At 42.8% G+C, this 27515-nt stretch overlaps 1 protein-coding gene across 1 annotated transcript in view; it reads right to left on the bottom strand.

Annotated features, from left to right (window-relative positions):
• The window catches only part of LOC106928839 (titin-like), a 155360-nt gene that overhangs the window by 113940 nt on the left and 13905 nt on the right, over positions 1–27515 (bottom strand). Inside the window, exons 22-50 of the mRNA XM_088002850.1 lie at positions 25622–27318; positions 25252–25533; positions 24872–25138; positions 24456–24728; positions 24107–24370; positions 23136–23396; positions 22793–23053; positions 22206–22469; positions 21871–22131; positions 21529–21789; positions 21117–21377; positions 20848–20989; positions 20584–20752; positions 20244–20475; positions 19724–20008; positions 19143–19259; positions 18823–19011; positions 16380–16424; positions 11493–11771; positions 10738–11304; positions 10252–10533; positions 9888–10166; positions 9520–9801; positions 9157–9435; positions 8781–9068; positions 8401–8679; positions 8026–8307; positions 7366–7644; positions 6865–7143 (exon numbers count right to left, since the gene is read on the bottom strand). Coding sequence (XP_087858976.1) covers positions 6865–7143; positions 7366–7644; positions 8026–8307; positions 8401–8679; positions 8781–9068; positions 9157–9435; positions 9520–9801; positions 9888–10166; positions 10252–10533; positions 10738–11304; positions 11493–11771; positions 16380–16424; positions 18823–19011; positions 19143–19259; positions 19724–20008; positions 20244–20475; positions 20584–20752; positions 20848–20989; positions 21117–21377; positions 21529–21789; positions 21871–22131; positions 22206–22469; positions 22793–23053; positions 23136–23396; positions 24107–24370; positions 24456–24728; positions 24872–25138; positions 25252–25533; positions 25622–27318 — 8906 coding nt within the window. The remainder of the gene's footprint in view (positions 1–6864; positions 7144–7365; positions 7645–8025; positions 8308–8400; positions 8680–8780; positions 9069–9156; positions 9436–9519; positions 9802–9887; positions 10167–10251; positions 10534–10737; positions 11305–11492; positions 11772–16379; positions 16425–18822; positions 19012–19142; positions 19260–19723; positions 20009–20243; positions 20476–20583; positions 20753–20847; positions 20990–21116; positions 21378–21528; positions 21790–21870; positions 22132–22205; positions 22470–22792; positions 23054–23135; positions 23397–24106; positions 24371–24455; positions 24729–24871; positions 25139–25251; positions 25534–25621; positions 27319–27515) is intronic.

Below are 27515 nucleotides of genomic sequence, written 5' to 3'. Positions count from 1 at the left end.
ACAAACTGAACAGGTTCTAAGAAATCAGTAAACGATGGAAGTGTTAGATGACGATGATAATTAGTCTTTGAAGCAAGCTGGTTACATGACAGACTACGAAGAAGACACAAATGGATTTGTTATTCCTGCAAAGAAATATGCATGTGAGTGAATTAAGAGTTTACCTAATTTCACATTAGCATGGCAGACATCGCTTCCTCCTGCATTAGAAATTTCACATGTGTATCTTCCCACAGCTTCTACTCGGTCACTGTTGAGGACTTCCAAGATGCATGTATCATAAGAAGTCTTGACGTTGTACTTGTATGAGGCCCAGATTAATTTGTCATCTTTTTTCCAGGTCACATGTATTCTCTGACTCCCAGTGTATGTGCACTTCAAGGTCAAAGGCTCCCGGAGTCTGAAATACGTGTCTTCCAGCTTGTTCACAAAGCGAGGGGGTTCTGAGAGGGGTAATGTTTGGGTTAGTTGTGTGGAGTATGCAAGCAGACAGGATGAAAGAAGTAGTTTGAATCAGTTAAGATTATTCCATTACTCTTTGAAGAGCACAGAAACCCTGGAGGAGTTAGTTAAATTAAGTGAAACCAGAAGTGTTAACAGTTTTTGACTTTACCTAGGCTGACATGAGCGTGGCAAACATCACTTCCAGCTCCATTAGAAATCTCACAAGTGTATGTTCCTGCTGCTTCAGGCCTGTCACTGTTCAGAACCTCCAGAATGCAGGTAGAGTCGGTGGTTTTAACGTTGTACTGATAAGAGGCCCAGATCAGCTTGTTGTCCTTTTTCCACGACACATACACCCTCGGGCTCCCAGTGTATGTGCAGACTAGCTTCAGCGGCTGCCCAACCACAAAAGTTGTGTCTTCCAACTTCTTGACAAAGCACACGGGCTCTAAGAAAGGCAATGATGATTTAAGAAATTTGTTCAAAATACCACATATTTTGTCTCTTTCTCAGAGTATTTATCCCAAGAAAGGTGTTTTTCTTTTAAGTCACCTTTACTACATTCACATTGAGCATTAGAAATATTTTTTTTAATGCAAAACTATTATAATCTGGAAAATGGAGCATAAAATGCGAGCATCACCTTTCACTGTCACTCTGCAAGTGGCAGAGGCTGAACCGACCCGGTTCTCAGCCTTGCAGGTGTATTCACCATCATCAGACTTAGCTGTCTTGACCAGATTCAAAGAGGCAATACCATTTGAGAAATCCATGGAGCAAATGGGGGATTTCCTCAGCTTTCCACCAGCCTTAAACCAAGCTACTGAGATATCAGGACTTCCTGCAATACGACATTTCAGGGTAACTGCATTACCCATTGTTACCTCCACTGGCTCCATCTGATCGACAAAGTATGGCCGCTCTAAATGAAAGATGAGGATGATGGTTTTAGTACAAATGTTGAGGTGCAAATTAATATCTTAAAGAATTAGATAATTAGAGATTGATAGAGAATAGGTATGAAAGTGGAAGCTAAAGAACTAAACTCATGACATGCAAGAGTTCCTTGGTTTTTTACCTAGAATTGAAATGTGTGCTTCACATTTGTCAGTTCCTACTCCGTTGTCTACTTCACAAGAGTATGTGCCAGCTGCCTCCATTCTGTCAGAGTTAAGAATCTCTAGGATGCAGGAGGTGTCTGTGGTGATCACCGTGTACTCATTTGAGGCCCAGATGAGTTTCCCATCCTTCTTCCAGGTCACATTTACCCTGGGTGTTCCTGAGAAAGTGACCTCAAGCCTCAGAGGCTTACCCTTCTCAGAAGAAATATCTCTCAGCTTCTTCACAAAGTGGACTGGCTCTAAGGGAGGTAATTCCAAGAATCAGTTACACCAAAGTCACCTTCAAATGCAGATGCTTAGAAGAGTTTCATGCTGACAAACCTTTCACAAAAAGATGGAGAGGGCAGCTTTCCTTTCCTGCGTTGTTTATGACCTGGCATGTGTACTCTCCTGCATGGGATCTATCAACTCTATGAAGCACCAATGTGGCCACATCAGCCTTAAATGAGATCTCACAGCCTCTTCCATGTTGCATTTCTTTGGCTCCCCTGAACCACTTGACTTGCAGCGGGGCACTGCCTTTTACTTTAGCTAAGAAAGTTACATTTTTGCCAGGCAAGATTTCTTTGGGTTCAGGAGTTTCCAAAAATGAAGGAGGTTCTGGTTTAAGATAAAAAAAAGATTGGTTGTGGGATAGGTAATAGGTTTCCATAACAATCTGATTCCATCCTTAAAGGCTGCTGGTCTGTACTAACCTGTCACATTAAATGAGGCACTGGTCTCACTGGCTCCTGCAGCATTCACTGCTTTACAGGTGTATTTGCCAGAATCAGACATGCTGACAGTTGAAATTCGCAGTCTGTAGTAATTATCTGTGGAGCTGATGTCATAGGAGGGACTACTCTTGATCTCCCTGCCATTATGGAACCAGGAAATTGTTAAAGGAGAAGATCCAGAAGCTTTGCACTCCATCTCACCAGTCCTTCCCACAACAAAGTGGGTATCATTCAGCTTCTTTATGAAACTTGGAGGAATCAACTTATCTGTAGTCAAAGAACATGTCATGAGCCACTTTTTTGAACTACCTGTTGGATACATTTTCTCATAGGATAAAGAGAGCATCTCCATAAAGTTCACCAACCTGAGACTGAGAGCTTGATTTTACAAGAAGCTGTACCAATGTGATTTGCAACCTCTAGTTTATATTCTCCGGCATCCGCTTTGTCAGCAGAACGGATCTTCAGAACAGCAATTTTCTTTGTGAAAGATGTCTGATATTTGGCACCAGAACTGAGGGCTTTGTTGTCCTTGAACCATTTTGTTTTTAGTTCTGGTGAACCAGACACTGTTACTTCAATAGAAGCATTTTCTCCTGATGTGATACTCATGGATTCTGGACTATCCACAATGGCAGCAGGTTCTAAAGTTGTGGAAAGAAAACTTTAGAGCTAATGGTATAATGTCATTGTAGTAAAATTGTTTGTAAAGTTCTACAAACCTAAAACAGTAACTTGGGAGACTGACTCCACCAGTCCTGAGTCGTTACTCAGCTGGCAGGTGTATCTACCAGCTGTTGCTGAGTCAGCTTCTGGAACTACAAGAGTGGCTACGTTGTTCTCAAAGGTTATCTTCCTGTTATCACTGTCTCTAAGGACATGGTCCTTGTCCTGGACCCAGGACACAGTCAAAGGCTCAGAGCCTTTCACTGTGGCTGTCAGTGTCAGTTGCTGGCCGATTCTTACGGACTGATCGATGAGTTTTGTGACAAACGCTGGTCGTTCTGAACATTAAAAAAAGATCACAGGTGAAGAGAAATGATCCTCTGTAAATTGAGTTTGAGAAATTGTCCACTGATTTGGTACAAACCTTTTAGATTGATAGTAGTGTGACAGAACTCACTTCCTACATTGTTTGACACCTTGCACTCATACAGGCCAACATCATTCTGCTCAAGTTTCATGACATGAAGAGTAGCAGAGTTGCCCACACTAACAATCTTATGTTTCCAACTCTCTTTTATGGGCCTTTTGTCTTTGTACCAGTTAACCTGGAAAGGTGGAGTGCCATACATCTCACAGTAAAGACTGGCATCTTTCCCTTGAATTCCCTCCACTGGGTTGGGAGTTTTAGTAAAGGATGGAGACTCTGGAAAATATGTTTTGATACGTTAAGAGAATTTATCTTCATGAACAGGCAAACCATTATGACAAGCAGTTTATCCAAGCACTGGGTTCAATTTCATGATCAGGCTTATGGGAAAGTTCAGTCCATGCTTGAGGGATCCTTCCTGGTCTTTACAAAAACAATCCTTTATGGTAAGGCAACACTTAAATAATGTTCATGCTACTGTATGATCTCACCGTAGCTTCCCCTTTAGACAAAAAAGAGAATTTAATGTAATTAAAAAGGGATGTACCCAAGATCATTTCACCAAAACTGAGAAAAAGCATGTCAGTGACCATGGAGATCTCTCAGACTCATGCTATATGACACATGGAAGGTTTGACGGTTTCCATGCTGGCATTTTCATACTTGGTTCTAAAGACATTCATGATACACTCAAACAAAATTTGCATCACATGACATTCATTCCTTCTCTTTCATGCTTCTGAACTTCAGAGGGGACAAATCCACAGTGTAACATATCACCAAGAAATCCGTTCGATAGCTGACCTTGAACTGTGAGAGTGGTGCTGCAGCTTGCGCTGCCAGCATCATTATGAACCTCACATGTGTAGACTCCATTATCCTCGAGCCTTGCAGAGTGTAGCTGGAGGTATGCAGTCGAATCAACGAACATGGCTTCATAATTGCCTCCGTCACTTATCTTTTGGTCATTTTTGTACCAGCACATTTTCAAGGAGCGTGCGCTGTTGGTCTTGCATTCTAAACGGAGTCCCTCACACTGCTTCACAAAGGTTGTGGGAGGCAGTTTCACGATAAACCGAGGAGGCTCTGTGAAGTCAAAAAAAGATTTGGTTACTTTTGCCAACATAAAGCAACACTCGAGGACCTTTGGGATGGATGCTGGATGCAGGCATGTGACTGAATGCTGCGATGGGAGGAAGGCGATCTCAAAGACAACACAAATATCGCTGGGAGACGATAAATGGCTAAGAATGAAGACAGAGGAGCGGTAAAAATGATGAAAAAAGATGGGTTACATGAAAGATGTTGCTGGACAAAAAAAGAATAGTCCAACCTTTAACCAACAACTCTGCTGCGTTTGTCACTGTGCCAGCTTCATTGCTAACTTGGCAAGAATAAACTCCACTTTGCATGGCCTCGACTGAGTTGAGCTCCAATGAAGAAGAGTATTTCTCTAAACTGATTGTACACGAGGATCCAGCAACGAGTTTGATGCCATCCTTAAACCATTCCACTGTAAATGGGGGAGTCCCTTCAAAGACTCCTCTGAAGGTCACCGTTGACTGTGGAATAACCGTTTGAGGCTTGATGTCCACCAGAAATCTCGGTGGCACTAAAACCCATACAGAGAAGTTATTATGACACCTATAACGAAGACTACTTTTTAAAGAATAATATTAAATCTGAAAGCTAACCTTTAGCTGTAAGAATGCCACTGCATACACAGCTGCCAGCTTCATTTGCGACTTTACAGGAATACTCTCCTGTGTCGCGACCTTCAGTCAGTTTTAGCTCCAGGGAAACTGTGCTTCCAATGTGCACAAGTTTGTACTTAGAACTCTTGGTGATCCTTTGTTTTCCTTTGTGCCACTCGACAACAAATGGAAGAGAGCCTGACAGTTTGCACTCCATCGTGACCACCGAACCCATCACTGCTTGGATGTTTGATAATTTCTTAACAAATGTGGGAGGAGTCACAGCATCTGTTTCAAATAAATTTGGTCTATAATTAGTTGTGTATCTATGAAGATTTACCCAAGACCACTGTCAACTTTGCAGCATTAAATTAACTTAGAAGACCCACATGGCTCTCTTCCAGCTGAAAGGACTGAATTTTACATGGACTGAGGTAGTTCTCATAGACAACCAGATGATTTCTGACTGAAGATTTCTACCATCTTTGAGCAATTTGACACTTACCTGTGAAGCTCAAGGAGACTGGATTTAATATTAACCCCTTAAGCTGTCTTTGGTACCTCTGCTTCTATATGTCCTTACAGTGGATTTATAACCCAGGAGCAGTGAGATGAGTGTAGGTTGAAGCTTAAGCAGAAAAACCTTGTGCATAATTAGCATAGTTAGTGGGACAGCATTTATTCTACTTGGCCTTATTTACACAATGACATATTTCACTTCACAAGTCAAAACAGCAGCAAAAAACTTTAAGAGCTTCTTCTCACTGACATACTTAGTCTTGAAATTCCTTTTGCGAGCAAATGAATATCCAACAAAGGAACTAAAAGAGATTCCTCCACAGAAAACCAAGATAGGAGGTTCTCCCAAAGCAGGGACCAAAAAGAGAGAGAAATTATATTTGTAATGTAAAATGACCCATGATGCAGTATTTCTACTGTCAAAAATAACCTGAACATACTTATGCTACTGAACCAAAACAGCTTCCACACACAAAAAGTAGGAATTATCTACAACACTAGCTTACAAGATTAGATCAAACCCTTCAACCGTAACTTCAGCCACTATCAGATGCACTAACTGAACTATTTTGTGGGATAACATACCAGCAAAACAACATATAGTATTTGACATGCAAACTTGAGCTTCAGCTAAAAGAGTAACCATGTATACTTCTGCATAACCAGAAACCTTTGTTACTATGAGTTCAACAAAAACTGAGTCTTTAGTTTAAATAAAAATCATAGGACTTGAGAACAGAAGAAATAAAAGCAGGATAATCACCAGAGCATAAAGAAAAAACCCAGTGGAAAAATGAGATAATTCTCTTTTGCTTCTAAATTCAAGGTGTTGCATTTAAATAAATAACATTCAGAATCATAGAACATTTTATGCTGTAATCCACTGGGTGATCAGTGGTGGCGTACATGAAATCACAGCATAAAACAGTCATTGTTGATAAATTCTGTTAAAACCAAACAAAACAAAACATTGCAATTGAAAAACAAAATCTTAATCCAAAAGTACAAAACAAGTCCATCCTTAACTGGTCTATATGCAATAGATTCAAAGCAGATTTAATTCCTGAATTTCTGATCTGATACCAAACTAAATACTATTCCCAAAAAGCCTCATAGATGTTCATCCAAGCCTCACTGGGTAACCAACACTTACACGCACAGACTTTAGCTCTACGACACCAACACAGGACACAGCTGAAGCCACTGTGTTAATGAAGCTTAAAGCTGAACATTTAAGCAAAGAGTTAAGATGAGATTTTCAAACAAATGTGACAAACCTGTCACCGTGACCATGGCGGTACATCTCTGAGTCCCAACTTTGTTCTCAGCCTCACACACATATTTCCCACTGTGAGATAACTGGGCATTTTTCAAATTCAACTCAGCACTGTTGGTTTCAGAGGACATCTTAACGTGCTCATCTTCAGTGAGCTCGTGACCATCCTTGTTCCATCGGAAGGTCATGGGAAGTGCTCCAGAACACATGCATTTCAAAGAGATTTCAGAGCCCACCATGTAGGACATGTCCTGTGGTCTTTCAATAAATGATGGTGGTTCTAGTGAAAGAAGACCACAAATGAGACTGAAGAATCTAGGCTGAAGCTAAACCTTGTTAATTCTCTGATCTAAACAACGCATAAAGAAAACAGTTTTCTGGAAACCTGGAAAATAAGCAAATAAATCACCTGACATTTCATCATACACAAAGCTTTCCATGAAACTGAGAAACATGCAGCAGACAACTCAGGGTAACAGCACAAGACATTCGTTTGACTAACCTTTTAAAGAAACCTGGCAAGAACAAGTAGTCTCCCCAGCATCATTTGCAACCGTGCAGCGGTACGTCCCATCATCCCTGCTGTCACAGTCAGATATCTGAAGAGTGACTGTGTCTTTTTGAACACGGATCTGATGTTTTTTGTTGCTTCTGATCAGCTTATCATTGAGGAAGCAACTTATTTCAAATGGCGGGGAACCTGAAACGGTTCCTGTCAGGACAATGTCAGATCCCTTCACAAACTCAGCTGATTCAAAAGGCTTTATAAACACTGGAGGCTCTATGAGAAAGATAATAAAAGTAACATTCAACAATAATGTCTGAAAGGAAAGCTTCATCCGAAGAGGCAAATCTGGTCCACAGAATCCATCAAGGTACTTTTTGCTAAAAACATCTTCCAGCACCATTCAGAAAACTTACCTTCCTTTATTTTATACTTTACTTTGGCTTTCAGCTTGCTATTAACTCTACAGAACCATTTGTTGTCATGTTTTCATGTCTACACTGGCAGTTCTACTCATAGGTTGTTACGTATATTAACATTCACACTGGAGTTAATGCATTCATCCAACAAAAGAAAACTAAGGATTGAAAGATGGAACAATGTGGACCAGACAGCAGGATCAGTTTGTAGAGGACAGCTTCTTAGGACAGCACTAACCTTTGACGGTTACTGAGCAGCTGCATTGATCTCTCCCGGCCTCACTAGAAGCCAAACACACATACTCCCCACTGTCTTCTATACAGCAGTTCTCCACCTCCAGAGAGGCTACTGAGCTCTCAAAGGACATCAAGTGTTTGTGGTCAGAAATGATTTCAGAGCCATTTTTCATCCATGTGACGGAAATTACAGGAGTTCCCTGTACTTTGCAGGACAGTTTCAGAGGCTGTCCAGCTTTTAGGAGCCGTGAAGGCTCAAGCTTCATTGTGAACGTGGGAGCTTCTGTAAATTACACAAGAGCAGTTACAGTAAACTTTGAAAAATGGTTAGTGGTAGGAAGGAAACAAGTTGGCAGATGAAAGATGGAAGCAGAACCTTTCACGAAGAGGATGGCGGTGCAATCCACTTTCCCGGCATCATTTGAAACTTGGCAGGTATATTTAGCAGATTCACTGGGTTTTACAGAATAAAGCTCTAAAGAGCTTGAGGAGACGTCCTTTTTTATGATACACTTTCCTGCAGAGAAAATCTCTTTCTCCTCTCTGAACCATTTAACCACCAGTGGAGCAGACCCAGTGAAGGCTGCTTTTATCACAACGTTCGTTCCTGGTGCAACATCCTGCGACTCGGGTTTTACTGTGAAAGCTGGAGGTTCTGTAAAACAACATTCATGTTTTAAGCCTATCAATAACCTTTGCTCAGTTGTATCTGTTGTTAATTTCCTAGTAGACCTAAAACATTGAAACTTCTCTAACCTTTGACTGTCAGTGTTCCACTGGTCTCATTTTCTCCGGCCTTGTTTGAAGCCCGGCACGTATAAACTCCTCCATCGCTTTGATCAAGATGTGTAATTGTCACAGAGGCTGCACTTTCACTGAAATCAAGCTTGTATTTATCATCACTGTGAATTTCTTTGTCGTCTTTGAACCAAGAAACAACCATTGGCTGTGATCCAGCAACTCTGCACTCCAAGGTAGCATTACTACCAATACTTCCATCAATCTTTTTTAGAGTTTTAGTGAAGGATGGAGGAACCGCACGATCTGTGTGGAAGGACAAGCCAAACACAGAACTGTGACAAAAGGTCTGTTTTTGAATTGAAATAATTATGTATTTCTGACTGAAACTAACCTATAACTGTGACTGAGCATGTGCACTCGTCTTTTCCGACTTTATTGGACACCTCCATCTTGTACTCTGACGTGTCTCCTCTATCTGCTGAAAGTATCTTCAGAACAGCGGTGTTCTCCTTCAGAGTCATCTTATATTTACGACCGCTAATCATCTCTTTGCCATCTTTGAACCATCTGACTTTGAGCTCAGGGCTCCCAGAGATGCTGCACTCAAGCGTAGCCGGTTCACCAACTGTAACACTGATGGACGCTGCTTTCTCTACGATCTTAGCCGGTTCTAAAACACAACACAAGCTTTAGGCTTTATAAACTAACACAGATTAACTGGGAGAATAGCTAGTAAATACAAGTGAGTTCTAACCTTGAATGGTGAGAACAGCCTCGCATTTCTGCTGCCCTGCCTCATTTTCAGCAATGCAAGTATACTTGCCACCATGTTTTATCCCAACAGAGGTGAAGGAAATGCAAGGAATGTTGTTCTCAAATGTTGTTGTGACACTGGAGTCATCATCTATTAGCAGCTTAGAGTCTTTCAGCCATTTTATAGAAATTGGAGCTGAGCCTTTCACTACTCCTTGTAGTTTCACCGTATTTCCCAACAACACTGTAGAACTCTCAATCCTCTTTGAGAAGATAGGTGGCTCTGAAATGGCATCAATTATAATAAACTTTAATAGCTACTGAGGAACCTAGAGTCAAAATCATGCTGATGTTTTTTTTTAAACTAACCTTTCTGTTTAACCACCGAGTTAGAGGTCACTGAGCCGACCTCATTTGAAACAACACATTCATATTCACCGGCATCAGCGCTCTCAAATGTGTGGATCTCCAGAGAGGTCAGTGATCCTTGTGACACTACTCTGTACTTTTTATCTGAGGACAAGCGTTTCTTGTTCTTTTTCCAAGTTACTTCAAATGGTGCAGAACCTGCAATCTCGCAATCCAACACAGCTACTGATCCTCTCACTGCTTCTATGGAGGGTGCATCTTTAATGAACGATGGAGGTTCTAATGGGGAACGAACAGTTTGGTAAAGACAAATGTATATACCATAGTGTATTTTAAATAAAAAATAATTTCAAATGCTGCACACCTTTAACTGTCACTTTGGTGCTGCAGCTCTCACAACCTGACTCGTTCAGAACCTCACAGCTGTAGCTCCCACCGTCACTCAACGTGACATTGTTTATCTCAAGAGTGGCGACACCGTCCTTAAAGCTGGCAGCGTATCTGCCACCACTGGACAGCTCACTGTTATTGAAGAACCAGGTGGTGTGAAGCTCAGGGGATCCTTTGACGGTGCACTGCAGCCGAGCTGTGCTACCTCGCTTCCAAACTGTTGTACCCTCCAGTCTCTTTACAAAGACTGGTGGCTCTGCAGGGGTATGGTTAGTCAGAACCGTTATATGGAGTTGAAGATGTAGTTTAAAAACAAGAAACCATCATTGAAAACAAAGCTAATTAAGATGAGAAGAACAATCTAGTTCACATGAGACACCAAGAGCATAAAAAACTAAGTTTTTCTTGTTGGTTTTCTGAAGGTTTCAAGCACTAAAAAACTGGAATATAAATAACTTACCTTGTACTTTGACAGAAGTGGAACAAGAAGCACTTCCAGCATCATTTGCCACCATACACACATAATTCCCACAATCTTTCAGTGTGGTTTTTAGTATATCAAGATTTACTGTCTTATTCTCAAAAGACAGTTTACAGTCTGGAGATTGGTGGACTTTCCTACCATCTCTGGTCCAGGTAACGGTGACTCCTGTGTCCTCATCCACCTGACATTCCAGGTGAAGAGGAGCTCCCACCACGGCAGCAACCGAACCCAGGGGCTTTACGAAGTTGGGCTTATCAACAACACGCAGCTCCATGCTGCACTCAGCCATCCCAACGTTATTAGATGCCCTGCACACATATAGCCCACGGTCCGCTGCCTCAAGCGTTTTGATCTCAAGAGTGTGCTTATTCTTTTCACAAATGGTTTGGTAGTGTTCTGACACAGAGGGCAGAACCTGGCGGTCTTTTAGCCACACAACATTTAGAGGAGCAGATCCTCCTACTACACACTGTATGAGTGCCCTCTTTCCAACATACAGAGTCTGGTTGTCAGGTTTAGTTTGAAAAACTGGAGGAAGTTTCTCTACAAAGATTAAGAATGAAAAGATGTTAGTGGTAAAATGTCATACTGTGTAGTAGAACCATGAAAACCAAGAGGGGGGGAAACGTATAAAAGTACAAAAACAAATCTGTTTAGCTCAAAATATGGGCAAACTCCTGGAAAGCCCAAAGTCAAAAACCGAAAAAGGAGGAAACATGCATTGTTCTTACCCGTCACACCGAGAGAAGCAGAGCATTCATCACTGCCATGTTGATTGGATGCCTTGCAGGTATACTCCCCGCTGTCATCCTTCGATGGGCTCAGAATTTCCAGGGAGGAAGCAGTGAAGCGACTGATAATCCTGTATTTATCACCCTCTTTGATGGGGTGGCCATCTTTGAACCACTTGAAGTTCACATTTGGAGCATCCTCTGTGTTACATTCAAATCTGGCAGAGTTGCCGACGTTGATCTCCAGAGGAACAATTCTGTGTTTGAACACAGGTTTCACTGTGTTTTGGGGAGAGAAATGAAAAAGAAATGACAAAGTGAGTAAAGCAGTCTGAATGGAAACAAAGCTGACTATTTTTCTGAACAGCTGAGCTGTAGTAGCCCTGGAATGAAGAGTGACTCAAAGAAATGAATCCAGTGATGACTGTGGAGGAGGAAAGTTGTCTCAGGGTTAGGTTGAGGGAAAAAAAGGTATGCATGCAAGGAATGGACCAAGGATGAGGAATGGCAGGTGCTGAACAACATGGAAGGTAATTCCTAGAAGGAAAGAGGGATGGATGTGAGGATGGAATGTTTATGGAGAAGTGCAGATGGGAGACAGGAAATGTGAGGATGGTTCTGGTCTCTGATTAAAACCTCAAACTTCCAAATTTAAATGATTTTTATATATATATATATATTTTGGAGGTCTAGAGACAGCAGAACGCGATATAAGCTAATGTGTGAAGTTAGTTGATGATGATAACAAAGAACTGTCCATCATCAAACCTTTTGAGACCACAGTGAGCCTTGAAGATGTTGTAGTCCTGCCGACTTCATTCTCAGCCTCACAGACATATTCTCCTTGATGCCTCTCCTTGACAACTTTGTTGACAATTAGTGTGTATGTGTCATGGTCTTCAGAACACTTGAACTCTGTACCAGATTTCACTAGCTGGCCATTGAAAAACCAGTTAACCTTGGTGGCGTACTTGATAGTAGTGGTAAAAACAGCTTTATCATTTATTTCAGCACAAACATCCTCCAGAGACTCAATAACAACAGGATGATCAATATGGCTGTCAGAGGACTCACTGATTAGAATGGCCTCTGAAAGATACTCCTCTCTGGTTTCTCTGTGAACAAAAGTGTCCACATGCTCTACAGCGGACAAGGTGGTTACTTCAGTAACGTCCCTTTCTGATGTAAACTCTGTCCGACTCACTTTCCTGGATTCATGGGTCTCAGTGTGGCTCTCAATTGTTGCACTTTGGAAAGAACCCATCAATTCAGTTCTGACTTCCGCAGAATGAGATGCTTCTGGAGGAAACCCAACAACACTCTCTGCCACCACCACTGAGTCCATCATGGTTGACAACATCTCTTTAGAGGGTACTGAGCTGACCTGAGCCTTCTGAGGTCTGTCAATTGGCAAGATGCCTTGCTGTTCTGATGAAAGACTTTGCTGCTCCTGGAAAACCATAGCTTGTAGAGCTACCTGCAGCTCAGACTTAAGATCAGCTTTCTGAGGATATTCTCCTTGGAAGGACAGTGTGATCTCCAGTGGGACACCAGGCGACGTGATCAGATATGTGAATGTGGTCCGTCTGGGCTCTCGTTGAACTTTGACCTCCTGTATCTCCACTGTTTCTAACTTCCCCACCACTTCTGCTAGTAAGACTGGTTGGTCACTGGCCACAGCAGACTGAAGAGCTTCTCTCAGCTGACGCCGAATAGTCATACTTGATGGTTTTGGGATATTAAGAACAAAGTTGAGTTCTTTCGGTAGAGCATGAGCGCCATGAGACTCATGAATAAAAACAACACCTTTAGGTTGTGTCATAACACTGACAGTGGAAGCTTCTGGTTTATGTATCTCACTTGATTGTTCTACCAGAAGGACCCGCTTTTCCTCTAACAGCACAGACTGCCGGACTGATTGTCCCTCCTGGATCTGCATCGCAAAATCCTGCTCAGCAGCCTCTAAGATGGCGCACCTTTCAGTTGCAACTGCCTTTTCTTCTATGAAGACAGGTCTCTTTGGGATCTTTGGTTCAACTTTTGATTCAGGCTTGAATTTCTCATCAGTGTGAAGACTGGCAGTGTGACCCTCCTCTAAAACCTGAGTGTCTGTGACGCTCAAGGACTGCATAATATTCCACTGATCCTCTCTCTGAACTAATGCTCGCTGCTGTCTGAAGCTTTCAGTGAAAGGGGTCTCCTTTGGAAGGTGCAGGGGCTGGGAGGACACACCAAGAATGTTTGGAGGTATAGATTCGGTCTTATACTGTGCCTTAATCCCACCCACAGATACATTGAGGTCTTTATGATACTCTGCTATGATCTCTCTGTGTGTCTCCGAGGATGCAGCATGGCTTCGAGCCCGCTCCTGTTTTGGTAATGCCACCTGCTGATCAGTTTCAGCAAAGGCAATGATGCCTTCCTTTGGTAAAACTGATACAGAATGGCTCGACTGGAGGTATCTTGGCTGTGGTTGCTCTTTCTTTGGCTGAACAGATGCATAGTCGGGTTCTGTTGTGAACTCTGAACTTGCCTCACATACCACAGTCCTCTGTTCTTCTTGAGTCACTGAATACAGCAAAGTTGGATTCTTAGAGATGTCTGCCAGCTCCATTGGGGGCTTTTCACTGCCGAGTCTTCCCTCAGACTCTAAAACACCCTGATCAGTGATAACTTGCAAATTTAAAACTTGTTTATCCTCACAACTAGTCTGCAGACATGTCGGAGTCTGTAGAGGTGCCACCTGTACTGTCTGTTCACCCTGAACCTGATATTTCTCCTCAGTTACTATGGCAGATTTACATATCTTATCTTTACTTGGCTGGATGCTTTCTTGCTCCGGTATCTGAGTTTCATATCTCTGCTCTTTAGATAGAGCCACCCTGGTTTCACTCACTGCTGCTAGTACTGGTTTAGATTGTTCTTTTTCAATTTGTGGTTTAACGGCAGGCTCTAAAGCTAACAGAGCCTCAGAGTGTGTTTCTGTAAGCAACAACTGCTCAGCAGATTGAGCAGAGTATAAAATCTTAACCCCCTCTTGGACTCTAAAACTTCTCTCCTCCTCTGGTCGCTCCACAGCATCTGACACATCAGCAAGAATGGGTAAAGCAGATTCCACTTGGTAGCTGCCGACAAGCTGCTTGGGCTCAGTTGTGGTCTGCATGTGCTCTGGAGTCCGGTCTGTCAAAGGCTCAGCTCTCACAGTGGTCAGGGAAAGGACCTCCTCAGATGTAGCTGACATGATTTTAGATTGTTTCTCTTTTGAAAACTGCAGTTCAACTACCTCAGGACTCAGGATTCTCTCTGAGTGCTGCTCTGTTATCTTCTGTCTCTCCTGGACTGAAGATAAGAATGAGGCCTTGGGAAGTTGCTTTGTAGGAACAGCCAAGACCTCTGGGGGATGGGCTGGAGTCAAGGAAACACTCTCATGAATTTCATGAGAGTGCAGAAGGGCAGCTTGGTGGGTCAGTTGCTCTTTTTGAAGCGTAGCAGCAGAGATATTCAGCTCTTGGAGGGTTTCCACCTCCTCACTAGGAATAATCTGCCGGTCTTCAGTGCTAATGGTATAAATCATCTGATCAGACCGACTTCTTTCATGGTACACCCGAGACTCTGTGCTTTGCTCGGTTAGTGATATCTTCAAGCCTTTAGTTTTTTGAATGAACTGGTGCTCTTCTTGAGATTTTTCATTGAGTACCAGCAGCTCAGCACTACAAGAATCTTCCCCATATGGGTTGAATGCCTTACATGTGTAGATACCACTATGTTCTTGTTTAACACTCATGATACTGAAAAAGCCTGATCCATCTGGGTTGTTCACCATCATGTTAAAGCCAGCAGGCTCAATATGGATGCTTCCTTTGAACCACTGAACATCAGGGAGAGGCTCTCCAGTCAACACATACCTGAAAAAACACTGCCCACCCTCTGATAACTGAACTGACTCTATAGCTTGCATGAACTTTGGAGGTTGACCAGTTGCTGCAGGTGCTTTGTCATCAACCCTTTTCTCCCCTTCTGGTTCCTTTAACTGAACATGAAGATAAGAAGAGCAAGTCGACTGGCCAAATCTGTTGCTGACTGTGCAGGAGTACTCTCCCTCAAATTCTCGTTGAACTTTGTTAATAACTAAACTGTACTCATCTTGTTCATGAATAAATGTATAAACTGATGAACTGGTTATTGTCTGCCCATTGTGGAACCATTGAACAGTGGGCTTTGGGAATCCGGACACTTTGACAGTAAAGGCAAAAGTTTCTCCAACAACTGCAGCAGCTGGAGAAAGTTTTGTAAGGAAAACAGGTTTTTCTTTTTTCCTCTCCAAAGAGCTGGAGAAGCGCTTAGTTTCTGGTTTGAGTTCAAGTGTTCTGGTTTTGTCGGGTAATTTTAAGCCAGTGTAGTATGACTCCTGGGTTTCCTCTTCCACTGTGATCGTTGAGCTGGAAAAGGCTGAGTGGAGTAATGACAGTTGAAGGTAAATCACACATCCCAGCATCAATCAGCTCAAGTGAAATCGCAGTGTTTTTGTTTTTTTCCATTTACATACGAGTTGTATTTGACTTCAGGATGAGATGCTAATGTACTACAAATGTAACATTTAAACAAGCCAACACTAAACACTATCTTTGTTCAAAAAATGCTGTCCAGTAAAATCATAAAAAAAAACATTGTGTGTTCTGTCAAAGAAATCACAAGATTTTAAAAATAAATTCACATTGATGGATACAATTTGCATTAAATTTAAATTAAAAAACAGCAAAACTACCATATCTAAACAGAGTAATTTCTAGCATAGACAACACAGTGAAATATACAATAGTTAAGATATAATAAAGATAATTCAACACTACTATGCATAAATATATAGAAGTTTGAAGCAGTATTTACCTTTAACTTCCTCCTTTACCACTGGTTCCTTCTCCACTTCGGTTACTGTGAAGACACAGATTGTTTACAGTTAAAGACATTTTTATAGCTGAAATCAAAGCACAAGGAGGTTAGAAACTGTGAAGAGTCGTGCAGCCATATGATCCATTTGGTTTGTTTCTTTGACCTGTTCTTTCATGCCTCCATTTGTTCTTTTTAGTGGGTGGCACATCTGTCTTCTTGGTAAAGTTTTGTGCTTTTGTGATTGTCCCTCTTCATATCTCTACTAATGTTTTAGTCAAAATGCAAGACACAGAGTCAGAGACCTTGCCTAAACATTGTTAAAGACGTAGAAGACGAATTGCCCTGTGAAGAAGTGTGTTCATGATGGCTGTGCGGGTGGAAAACCATGTGCATGGGTGCGGGCCACAGAAAGTCAGAGTGAGCAGAAGGACCAAAAGCATGCAAATGCCAACCTTTCATCACTGTGCTGCACTCAGCATCCCCAGCTGAGGTTAGATTTTTGAAATAGTGAGAGCCCCCTGGTCTGGCTCCCACATTATTAGCATTTACACAGCAAAAAGAGCTGTCTTGTTTCAGAGAGTACCAAACAGAATCCTTGACATTCAGACGGTTGTAAAGCCAAATGACAAATGAAGTGGGAAGGCCCTTCATAATGCAGTACAGGGAGTTACTGTCTTTGTTTTGGATCAGCAACTCAGGGGGGAGTTTGATCAGAAACTCTGGGTTGTTGGAGAGGCGATGACTCCGCTCATCTTGAGGCATGACATCTGGGAAATACAACTGGCTGATGAGGTGGTACGGTCTCTGGGAGGATTTGGGCAAAGATTGGAGCTTCGTCTTGGACTCCTGCTTCTCTTGCTCAGAAAGATCTCTAGAGTTTTCTCTTTCTGGTTGAGACACTTTACGAACAGAATCGGTGGGGATGGGGGTCTCTGCTTTGAGGTTTGCTTCTTTAGCTGAGTGAGAATAAAGTTAGGGAGAGTAATTAGGGGTCAGAGAGTAAAAGGCTATGGCTATAATCAATAAAAGGTTAGTAGGATGGAGAATGAGATTAGTGAGGTGAAGCCGATATGGTGGGAGGGAGCAAAACTACACTACAGAGGTTGTTATTACATTATTCTAACAGATTATAAACTAGGAGGCAATATTACGTTATGAAAAGGGGGTCCGAAGCAGGGAGAGCAGATGGAGAAGTGAAATGGACCAGTTGGAAATCACAATAAAGAAAGATTAACCACCTTCAACTGTGAGCCTGGCAGAAGAACTGTTTTGACCGTGTTGGTTGGTGGCTGTGCAGCAGTACATTCCCTGATCGGCCATGTCGACACTGTGGATGACCAGAGACAACAGGCCCCCGCTCTGAGAGCTCCTTACCCGGTCCGTGTCCACCAAGTTCTGACCGTTATGATCCCATACCACTCCAGTGAAGGGCTGCCCATCGAACGAGCAGCTGAACTCAGCCATCTCACCACTTTTCACTCTGATGTCGCTCATTTCCATCAGCAGCTGGGGGCTGGCTGATAGTTTCAAATCAAAGCGGCTGTGAGAGCTCGTCTCCACTGAGGTTACACTCTCCATCTGAATCTCAAACGTCCTCAAAGACATGGAGGAAGCTTCAGAGACAACCTCGGAAAACTCAAAACTGTGGGTTGTTTGACCCATTGACAGAGAGCTGAAACTCTCTGTCTGAGCCTCCAGTGTCTGAGTTATTTTAGTCTCAGAACTCGACACACTATCTAAGGCTTTTTCATCTGGGCAGTAAGAAAGAATAGAAGAATTAGGTCAACACAGCACAATTCCGGTGATTTTTCCTGGTTATTTGTTTGCCAAAGTGCAGTTGGGTTGGAGTGTTGAGGATCAGTCAGGCTCAGTGAAGACTGGACAGTGGCTGTTTTCCACAGTCAATCATGCAAACTTGACAGGAGCCAAAATTTATGAAACAGATGTGGATTATGTCCGTGAGTGTAAGGAATCCGAAAAGCTGAACTTCCACAGTCCAGCTGTTTCGACCATGCTGATTTACTCTGAAACAAAGATTTGTGTCTCAACAAACACTGTTAGGAGCTGCAGAAGTAGGAAGAGACATCATCATGCGGCACAGCAGAAAATCCTGGAGGATAAGGCTTATAGCAAGAAATAGGTCAAACCAAAGCTACTGAGTTCTCTACATGCACAGAGAATAAGGCATTTCCTCCCTAATGTCATCAAGATACCACTAAAACTATGTCTAAATACAGGTTCTGGAAGATACAATATCCAAGAAGATGATCATTTTATTGGCTATTGAAGCTAAAAATGAGAGCAGCTCTGTGAGGACCTGGCAGGTGGATGTCATGCTTCCTTAGATTAGCATCTGAAGACCATGCAGTAAGTGGTGCCTTCACTCATGCTGTTTTATTTGAAAAACACTGCATGCCAGTTGATATTATTTCAAACTCACCATCAAGGTTCAAAGTGGCAGAACAAGTGACCATTCCTGCTATGTTTGTGGCAATGCAGGAATACTCTCCCTCATGTGAAGGGAGGACTCTGGAAATCTCCAGCAGGCAGATTTCATCCAAATGAGACATCCTGAAGATGTCAGACTGACGGATCTCTTTGTCCTTACAGAACCAAGAAATCTGCAGATCTGGGGACACAGTGTTCAAGAAAGTCAGCATCACCTGACGTGTTTAGAATCAGCCCTGATAATCCCAGAGGTTAGCAGATCCAACACTAGTTTGATTTATCAACCAGGGGCAGCTGATGAGAGGTGAATACCTTCCCCAGAGACAGTGCACTTCAGCTGGGCAGGTTGTCCCTCTGAGACCAGAACGTCCTTCATGGGAGTGATCAGGACCGGAGGAGAAATCCGAACCGTTTCAATCACCTCAGGAACTGAAAGATAACGTGTTCAGTTTACTGACAAGCTAAAGATGACTTGTTTCTGCTCATCCACTGTGATTATCTCAATGTTTTCTATGAACTGAATAATTTAATTGAATTTTTTTAATTAACATGCCTAGGGGGAAAAAATCTCTCAAGATGGTGTAATATTCTATCAAATAAACTTCATTGCACTAACTATGAAGTTTAAAACAAGGTAATAAAACCTTAAAGAAACATGATCCTTTCTTCTAATTTATGAAGAATTTAATGCTGCTATTTTCTTTTAGTTAAATAAATGTTCACTTAATTAATTAAATCCCTGAATTAATTAAAATAATTATCTCGAATAATAAGACAATTATTCTAAGCAATTATTTTGCCTAGAATATTTTTCTTTTCCTTTTATAAGAGGAATAAAAATAAAAAGCTAAAAATATGAACACTTTGATGCTTCACCATAAGCTACGTCTGACCTTCCACAGTGAGAGGGGCGGAGCTTGTTGCCTCTCCGTAGTCGTTCTTGGCCTCGCAGCTGTAGACGGCTGCGTCCTCGGGGAAGACCTCCAGCAGCAGTAGTGTGTGCTCGTCTCCGTCGTGGAGGAACTTGCATTTGTAGCTTGTGGAGAGAAGTTGGGAGTCTTTGTACCAGGTCACCTGAGGCTGAGGAAGGCCGCTGACCTGCGCCGAGAAGCGCACAGACCGACCCGACATCACCGTTTGGGCCTGCATGTGGCGTACGATCTGAGGCGGCTCTGGCACTGGACATAAAAAACCAAACATTCAGTTACAAAAGCAGAGCTGGATTTGTGCAAATACCTTTTACATTCAATAAAAATAATATTTTTCCTTTGAGCATCACTCAACAATAAACTACTGATGAGCAACATTCTCTCTAGCCCAGATGGTAAATAGTTCTTAAATGTTTTTGCAGTAAATAAGGAATACATTTGTTCTGGAAAAATGTGTCAAACTGCTGACTGAAGCATCTCTTACATCTCACATGAAGGTTCATGGTGCTGCGGTTTTTGCCAGCGATGAAGGTGTACTCTCCAGCATCGCTCCTGAACGTCTCAGAGATAGTGAGGCGATGCAGTTTCCTAATGGTGGCGTAGTTGAACCTCTCTTCCTCTGTGAAGTGGATCTCTGCTCCATTCCTCAGCCAGTGACCCTCCACTTCATCCTCGTTTACCTCAAACTCAAACGTTGCTCTTTGTTTCTCCACCACCTGCAAAAACAGATGATCTCCTCAGCCTCATACATGATACTAAGAAACTGTTCAAGGAGCAGAATCAAAACTCAGATGGGGTTGAAGCTCCACATATCAGGAACTCACTGTAATGTCTCTGCTTTCAGGTTCAGAGATTTTAACATCTCGTCCCTCGACTCCCAGTTGTCCAACAGACATGCTCGACCCGGCTACAGCCGTGTACTCGCCGGCGTCAGACATGCGGACAGACGGCAGAACCAGACGATGCGCAAACTTGTCTGAGGTCATTTTGTACCTGCAGGAAAATAAATAAAGAAAAGCCAGAAGTTGTTGATAATGTTGGAAAAATATCTAAAAGGTTCTTTAATTTAAATGAGAACTTTTATTTACCTGTCAGACATCTCCAGCTCCTGGCCGTCTTTCATCCACATCACCTGGACGTTCGGCTCAGAAACTTCACACTCAAAGGTCGCCCTCTTCTTCTCTGTGATCTTCAGGTCCTTCAGGTGTTTAGTGAATTCAATCACACGAGCTGCAGGATATTAATATCACACTGTTACCAAGTTGTTAGGGTTTTTCTGTTGTTTTTTGGTGTTTCTGAGAGTTGGACAGTTAAGAAGTATTCGATAACCACAGTTGCAGACATTTCCTCATCTTACCCTCCACATAGAGTTTAGCTGTAGTAGCTGCGGACCCGGCCGTGAAGGTGTACTCGGCGCTGTCTCCAAAGTGGACGTTCCTGAGGCTCAGAGTGTGATTGAACTGTTTGCAGCGAGCCTGGCATCTGTCTGTGGATTTGATCTCCACGCCGTTCTTGAGCCATTTGTAAGTGATTCCCTCGTAGTTGACGTTCACCTCAAATGTGATGGTGTCCTTCTCCTGAGCATTCAGGTCCTCCAGCATTGTTGTGATCAGAATAGCTGGAAAGAAAGAGTCCTGGGGTTACGTTCAGGAATTCCTTCACCCTTAGAAGATTTTACACTCCAATCATTTAGATGAGGATGCTTATAGGGACAGAGGCAACAGTTTTTAAGAAGAACTATTTTACAAAATTGTTTCTCTGGATCTTACGGTTGACAGTGAGCGTTGCTGACACTTTGTCGTTCCCACAGACGAAGGTGTACTCTGCAGAGTCGTCCCTGCTGGTGTTCATGATCTTCAGCTGGTGGAGTTTCCCCTGAACCACGATCCTGAACTTCTCACTCATCTCAATCTCGACGCCGTTCTTTAGCCAGGTGGACGGCACGTTGAAGTGAGAAACTTCACACTCGAAGGTGGCCACCTGGGTTTCAGGGACCTCCACGTTCTTAAGGGGTTTGGTCACCCGCAGAGCTGCAGAAACAACACAGGCTCAAATGGTTTGCTTCCTGTAATCCATTAATGCTAGAAAATAATTATTTTTTTAAGACTTACACTCAACAGTGAGGTGAGCACTGCAGTGCAGGTGACCAATCACCACAGTGTATTCTCCCTCTTTGCTGCTGTCCACGTCCTGGATAAGTAATTTGTGCGTCCTTTTCTCAGACAGCATGGTGTAGTGCTCGTTTGGCTTCAGCTCAGTGTTCTTGAACATCCATTTAACTGGGATGTTGTCTTCAGAGATGCCCACTTCAAACATAGCTGTTGCACCCAGCAGTGATGTCACATCCTTTGGCTTCTTCAGGATCTTAAGGGCTGGGAGAGAGTTCACATTCATAAAAACGCTTTAAAAAATCTCTTTTTGAATCCCAACTGAGTGCTATACTTACTTTCAACATTAAGTCTGGCGTTTGCAGACAGCTTTCCCAGTTTGAAGGAGTAAACTGACTCGTCTTGTGTGGAGCAGTTGTTGATCTTCAGTGTGTGAACTGTGCCCTCCATGCTGATCTCAAACTTCTCACTGGGCTGGATCTCAACACCATTCTTGATCCACTGTGCTCCCCTGACGTTCTCATGGGTCAGCTCCAGACTGAACACGCCCTCCTGAGTCTCGACCACATTCAAGTTCTTCAGGGTCTTCTTGATTTTTACAGCTGCGCAGGAAAATGCAATTATCAGTTTAACAGCATCGAATCATGATGTTAAAGAGATTCAGAAGTGTCTCGTTCTAAAGTTATAGTTCATTATTTTAGGAGATATTCTGCATGGATCAATCAGCAGTAAGTATATGTTTCTATTAATCAGTTAACCAATATACAGAATTTATTTTATTTTTCAGCTCAGTTTGTAATGAACTGGAAAATAACTTTCAACTGGTTTTTGTTTCTGAGCAGACACTTTCTGTAAATGACTTTTTAACATTTAAATTCATATTACAGCTAATTTTCAGAGTACATTTTATAAAAACCAGTCCTACCTTCAACTTTCAGACTGGCGGTGGTCTTGGACGTGGCCACTTGGTAGGTGTACTCTCCGATATCCGTGGCTTTTGTGATAATTATAACAAGACGTCTCATGGCACCGTCCACCTCACTCAGGACATTCTCACTGAAATCGACAGGCTGTCCGTCCTTCAGCCACTTTCCTTCAGCAGATGGGTTTGCGACTTGACACTCCAGCACAGCAGTCTGGGAGTCAGCCACAACCAGATCTCGCAAAGGCTTCTTGATGGCACCACCTGGTGACGCAGGATGGTTACATCATCATTAAGGAGACGGTCACAGAGGGCATTCAGCTTGTTTAAGTCGTATCCTGCTTACCTGTCACAGTAAGTGAAGCCCTGCATGTCTTTTCACCAGCAGCGAACATGTACTCGCCCTCCTCATCCTTCATCGCGTTGATGACTGTCAGGGTGTGGTGCTTATTCTTGGTTTCCATCTTGTGGCTGCCGCTGGCTTTGAGTGGCTGGTCCTTGAAAGTCCAGTAGGGGTCGATACCTGGGTGGGAAACCTCAACTTCGAAGGAGACGTTCTCAGATTCGGAGCACTCCATGTCCTTCATGGGCTTCAGGATCTGCACAGCTGTTCAAGTAAAGCACAAGATATGCAATTCTCAAAGTATCCTGTAGATGGAGCAATGACAGGTATGATTACTCATTACTGAATTTCACTTAACTTGATCAATCAATCAAATTTTATTTGTATAGCACATTTCAGCAGCAAGGCATTTCAAAGTGCTTTACATAATTAAAATAAAAACAGCATGTGACATTGAATGAACAGTGAGAAAGAGAAAGCCATTTTGAAAAAGATTAAAAAAGATAAAAACATTAAAACCCGCACCCCTTTTAGGACTTCAGTTAAATGTTGTTTAACTGGGGCTCTAACCCTCTGATGTTCAGATCAAATCAACACTGTGGAGATGTTTCTTCTGATCCTAACAACTTTATTTAGACTCAGTGAAGAATGTAATGCCACTTGTCTGTGCTATAAGATCCTGGGAACATTGCACACCTTTACTGGAAAATAAAGGTGTGTAAGCTTAAGATTAAAAAACAACAGCATTTTAAACATTTAGAATAAAACAAAAATTGATTTTGATGAAATGATAAAGAGATCCTTGTGCATTGTTTACCACCTATCTTGACCTGGTAGCAAGCAGACTTTCTGAACGCGATACAAACTATGTTCCTTTTGTTAAAGTTATGAAAAAAGTAAGGTTTTGAGCAGTAGGACATTTTGCCATTATTTATTAATAAGCACATGGTGGAAAGTCACTGTGGGTAACTTACGCTCCACAGAGAGTTTGCAGCTGGTGTCCACTCGGCCAACAGCCAGTCTGTAGTGACCCTCATCAGAAGCGTAGGTCCTGCTGAAAACCAAACGCTGCTTGGTTCCCTTTGCCACCATGCAGACCCGGTCACTGGGCACCAACAAATTGTCATTGTGGTACCACTTGACAGAGCTAACATCCTGAGCAGAGATCTTGGCCTCCAGGACAGCCTTGGTGCCTTCAATGGTAGATGCATCCTTTAATGGAACCAGGATGCCAATACCTGCAACAAAGAGGAATTCCATTTCAAAAATCTTTATTTTGAGGCAGAATGTTGTTTCATTTAAGTATGAGTTTGAGAGACCTACTCTGTATCAACAGCTTTGCAGTGGTTGTGATATCATGGTCTGGAGCCACAAATGAATATGATCCAAAGTCATCCTTGATAGCATCTTCAATCAGGAGTTTGTGGACTTGTTTATCAATAACAATGTGAACACGATCAGAAGCTGTAATTGGTTGTCCGTTCTTCTTCCAGCTGCCTTCAACATTTTCCTGTGAGAACTTGACCTCAAGCTGGGCAATATCACCCTCGCAAACGGTCAGGTCCGTCAAAGGCTGAACCAGGGTGACGGGTCGCACTAAGACATGAAGACAAAAGCATTCAGAAATGGAAACCAAAAATAAAAAAACTCCAAAACACAAAATAAAGTTGAAGACCAACTAAGTATAACAAAGTGATCAAAATACACGTCTCTAATTTGCAATGTGATTAATGACTTACATTTCATCTTTAGTGAGGCAGTTGTTGTGAATTCACCCACTTTGAAGGTATATTTGCCCTGGTCTTCCTTCTTGACATCTTTCACAGACAGACTGTGTCTTCCACGGCGGGAGGTCATGACGTATTTACCACTGGGAGAGAGCAGCTTGTCCTCAAAGTACCAGGTGCCTTCAGCATCTTCACGAGTTACAACACATTCAAATTCTCCAGAGTACGTCTCAGGCACCTCAGTGTTCTCCAGCTGCTTCACCATCTCCAGAGGAGCTCCTGTTGACAGGAAATAAATAAAGCTCTTAAGAAACTAATGCTTTGTTGACCAAATCCTATTTATTATCATTAAAGTTTTTTAAACTTTGAACATTTCATCATCATCAACAAACCTTCAACGTTGAGCTTGGCGCTGGTTCTGATGCTCTCATCATCTACAACTGCGCATGAATATTCTGCATCATCCCTCATGTCAATAATCAGCACAGAGAGGAAGTGGACCTTTCTGTCAGAGTGCATCCTGTATTTATCTCCTGAGAAGATCTCCATGTTGTTCTTGAGCCATTTAACCTTAACAAAAGGCTCATTAGTTTCACACTCAAATGTAGCCATGGTGTCCTTCTCTTTGGCGTTGAGCTCCTCAAGCTTCTGTGTAAAAGTGATGACTTGTTTTGCTGCAAAAACATCACATCATGTTTTATTAGAAAACACGTTATTCAAAAGGGAACAAGTTGTAGTTTGAAGAATTCACTGTTGCCGTACCTTGCACCAGCAGGAAAGCGTGGCTGGATGTCTCTCCAGCCTTGTTGGTTGCCTTAACCATGATGCTAGCTGAATCCTCGACTGACACGTTTCTGATCACAAGTTCACACACATGGTCTTCAGGCCAGAACCAGTAAACGCGGTCTGATTTTTCCAGCTGAACACCATTCTTGAACCATTGGCACTCAGGATCTGGTCTACCAACAACTCTGACTCTGAATTTGACTTCATCTCCCAGTGCAACTGTCTGGCTGGTGATGCGCTCCAGGATCTTAGGAGCTTCCATGCTGGGTGAAAGCTTGATCCTTTCTGGTTTCAGAGGTTTCGCAGTTAGTTTGAGGCGCTCTTCCTCCTTCTTCTTCTCAGCTTCCTCCTTTTCCTTTGCATGATGAAGAAGCTCCTCTTTTGTCTTCCGTAGCAGATCTTCATAAGAATCGTCTCTCCTACGTGACTTGAGCTCAACAGCAGTGATGGACTCATAATAGCCTTCCTCTGTCCTGCGCTTAAATTTGCTCCTCAGTTCCTCAGACTCTTCTACGGCTTTTTCGTGGACAATTCTCTGGGCTTTCTTAAGCTTGACCACCTCCTTCAGCTGAGTGTCTTCTGTGGGCTGCTCAGCCTTCACCACCTCAAATGGTACTCTTCCTGACTCAGCAGGAGCTTCGCTTGCTTTACCCTCAGCAGCACGGCGCAGATGAGTTCTGAAGTCTTCCTTCTGCTGAATCTCCAACTTCACAACATATTCAGCTGAACCCAGGATGTTATCAGCTATAACCTTTACCTCTCCTGAATCATAGGATTTGATATCTGTAATCTCCAGGTAGTAAATACCATCGTAACGAAGTCTGTATCTCTTGCTTTTGCGGATGAGTTGTCCGTTAAGGTACCAGTTAACCTTTGGAGCCGGGTAGCCGGTCACTCTGCAGCGGAACCTGGCTGTGTCACCTTCCATAACCCTGACAGGCTCAGGGAGAAGGACAATCTCAGGTTTCATTTTCTCTGTTTCTTCTTCAGCAGTTACTCCATAAGGTCCACCTTCATGAGCCTGCCGTTCCATTTCATCAATTCGTTGAACTCCCTTCCTGCCTTCAGGAAGCTGAGATTCCTCAACAAGGCCCTTCTCGTCCTTGACGATCAGGGTAGCTGAGGTCTGGTCGACTCCAAACTTGTTGGTTGCTCTGCAGGTGATCACACCACTGTCTCTTGCATAAGCAACCTCATAGTCCAGGCTGCAGTAGCCAAACTCATTGACCATACGCAGCCTGTTGGCAGCAGCCAGAGGCTTGCCGTCATGCAGCCACTCCACCACCATGGTGGGGTCTCCAATCGGAGTCAGCCTGCACTCAAAGTGGGCCGGACCAAAGCGCTTCATTCGGACAGATGTGAGCTTCTTCTTAAACAATGGTTTCTGCTGCTTCTCCTTGTCATAAAGGTCGCCTTCCTCCCACTGCTCTTGGCCATAACGGAGGTGAAGAGGCTCCAGCTCTGGAGGGCTGATCTCTTTGGCCTTGTAGGTTCCTTTGGGAATAATGAGCTTCCTCTCTGGTTCAGGCTCAACATATTCAACCTCCACATTGACTCTGCAGCGGGTGGTGTCTCTGCCAGCCTTGTTGATGGCTGTGGCGGTGTACCAGGCGCTGTCTGGTCCACCTGCTGAGGGGATTTGGAATTTGGCCTCTCCTTTGGTTCCTTCAATCCTAAAACAGAAAAGTTTCATATTAACAACTTCAGACACTTTGGATATTAACAACTACAACTCCTAAGATTTCTCCTCCTTGAGGAGGAGACATCCTGCATTATAAGCAGATAAAACAGCTCTCTTAAATAAGATTGGCTTATTTTTACACAATGCAGTACAAAACATGTTCTAAATACAAGAAGATTCTAATGCTAC

This window comes from Poecilia mexicana, unplaced genomic scaffold, assembly GCF_051168715.1.
Source record: "Poecilia mexicana isolate PSO_F unplaced genomic scaffold, ASM5116871v1 scaffold_2, whole genome shotgun sequence".
Taxonomy (NCBI): Eukaryota; Metazoa; Chordata; class Actinopteri; order Cyprinodontiformes; family Poeciliidae; genus Poecilia; species Poecilia mexicana.
The sequence above is the reverse complement of the archived record's forward strand: the minus strand, read 5'-3'. Positions and strand labels throughout refer to the sequence as shown.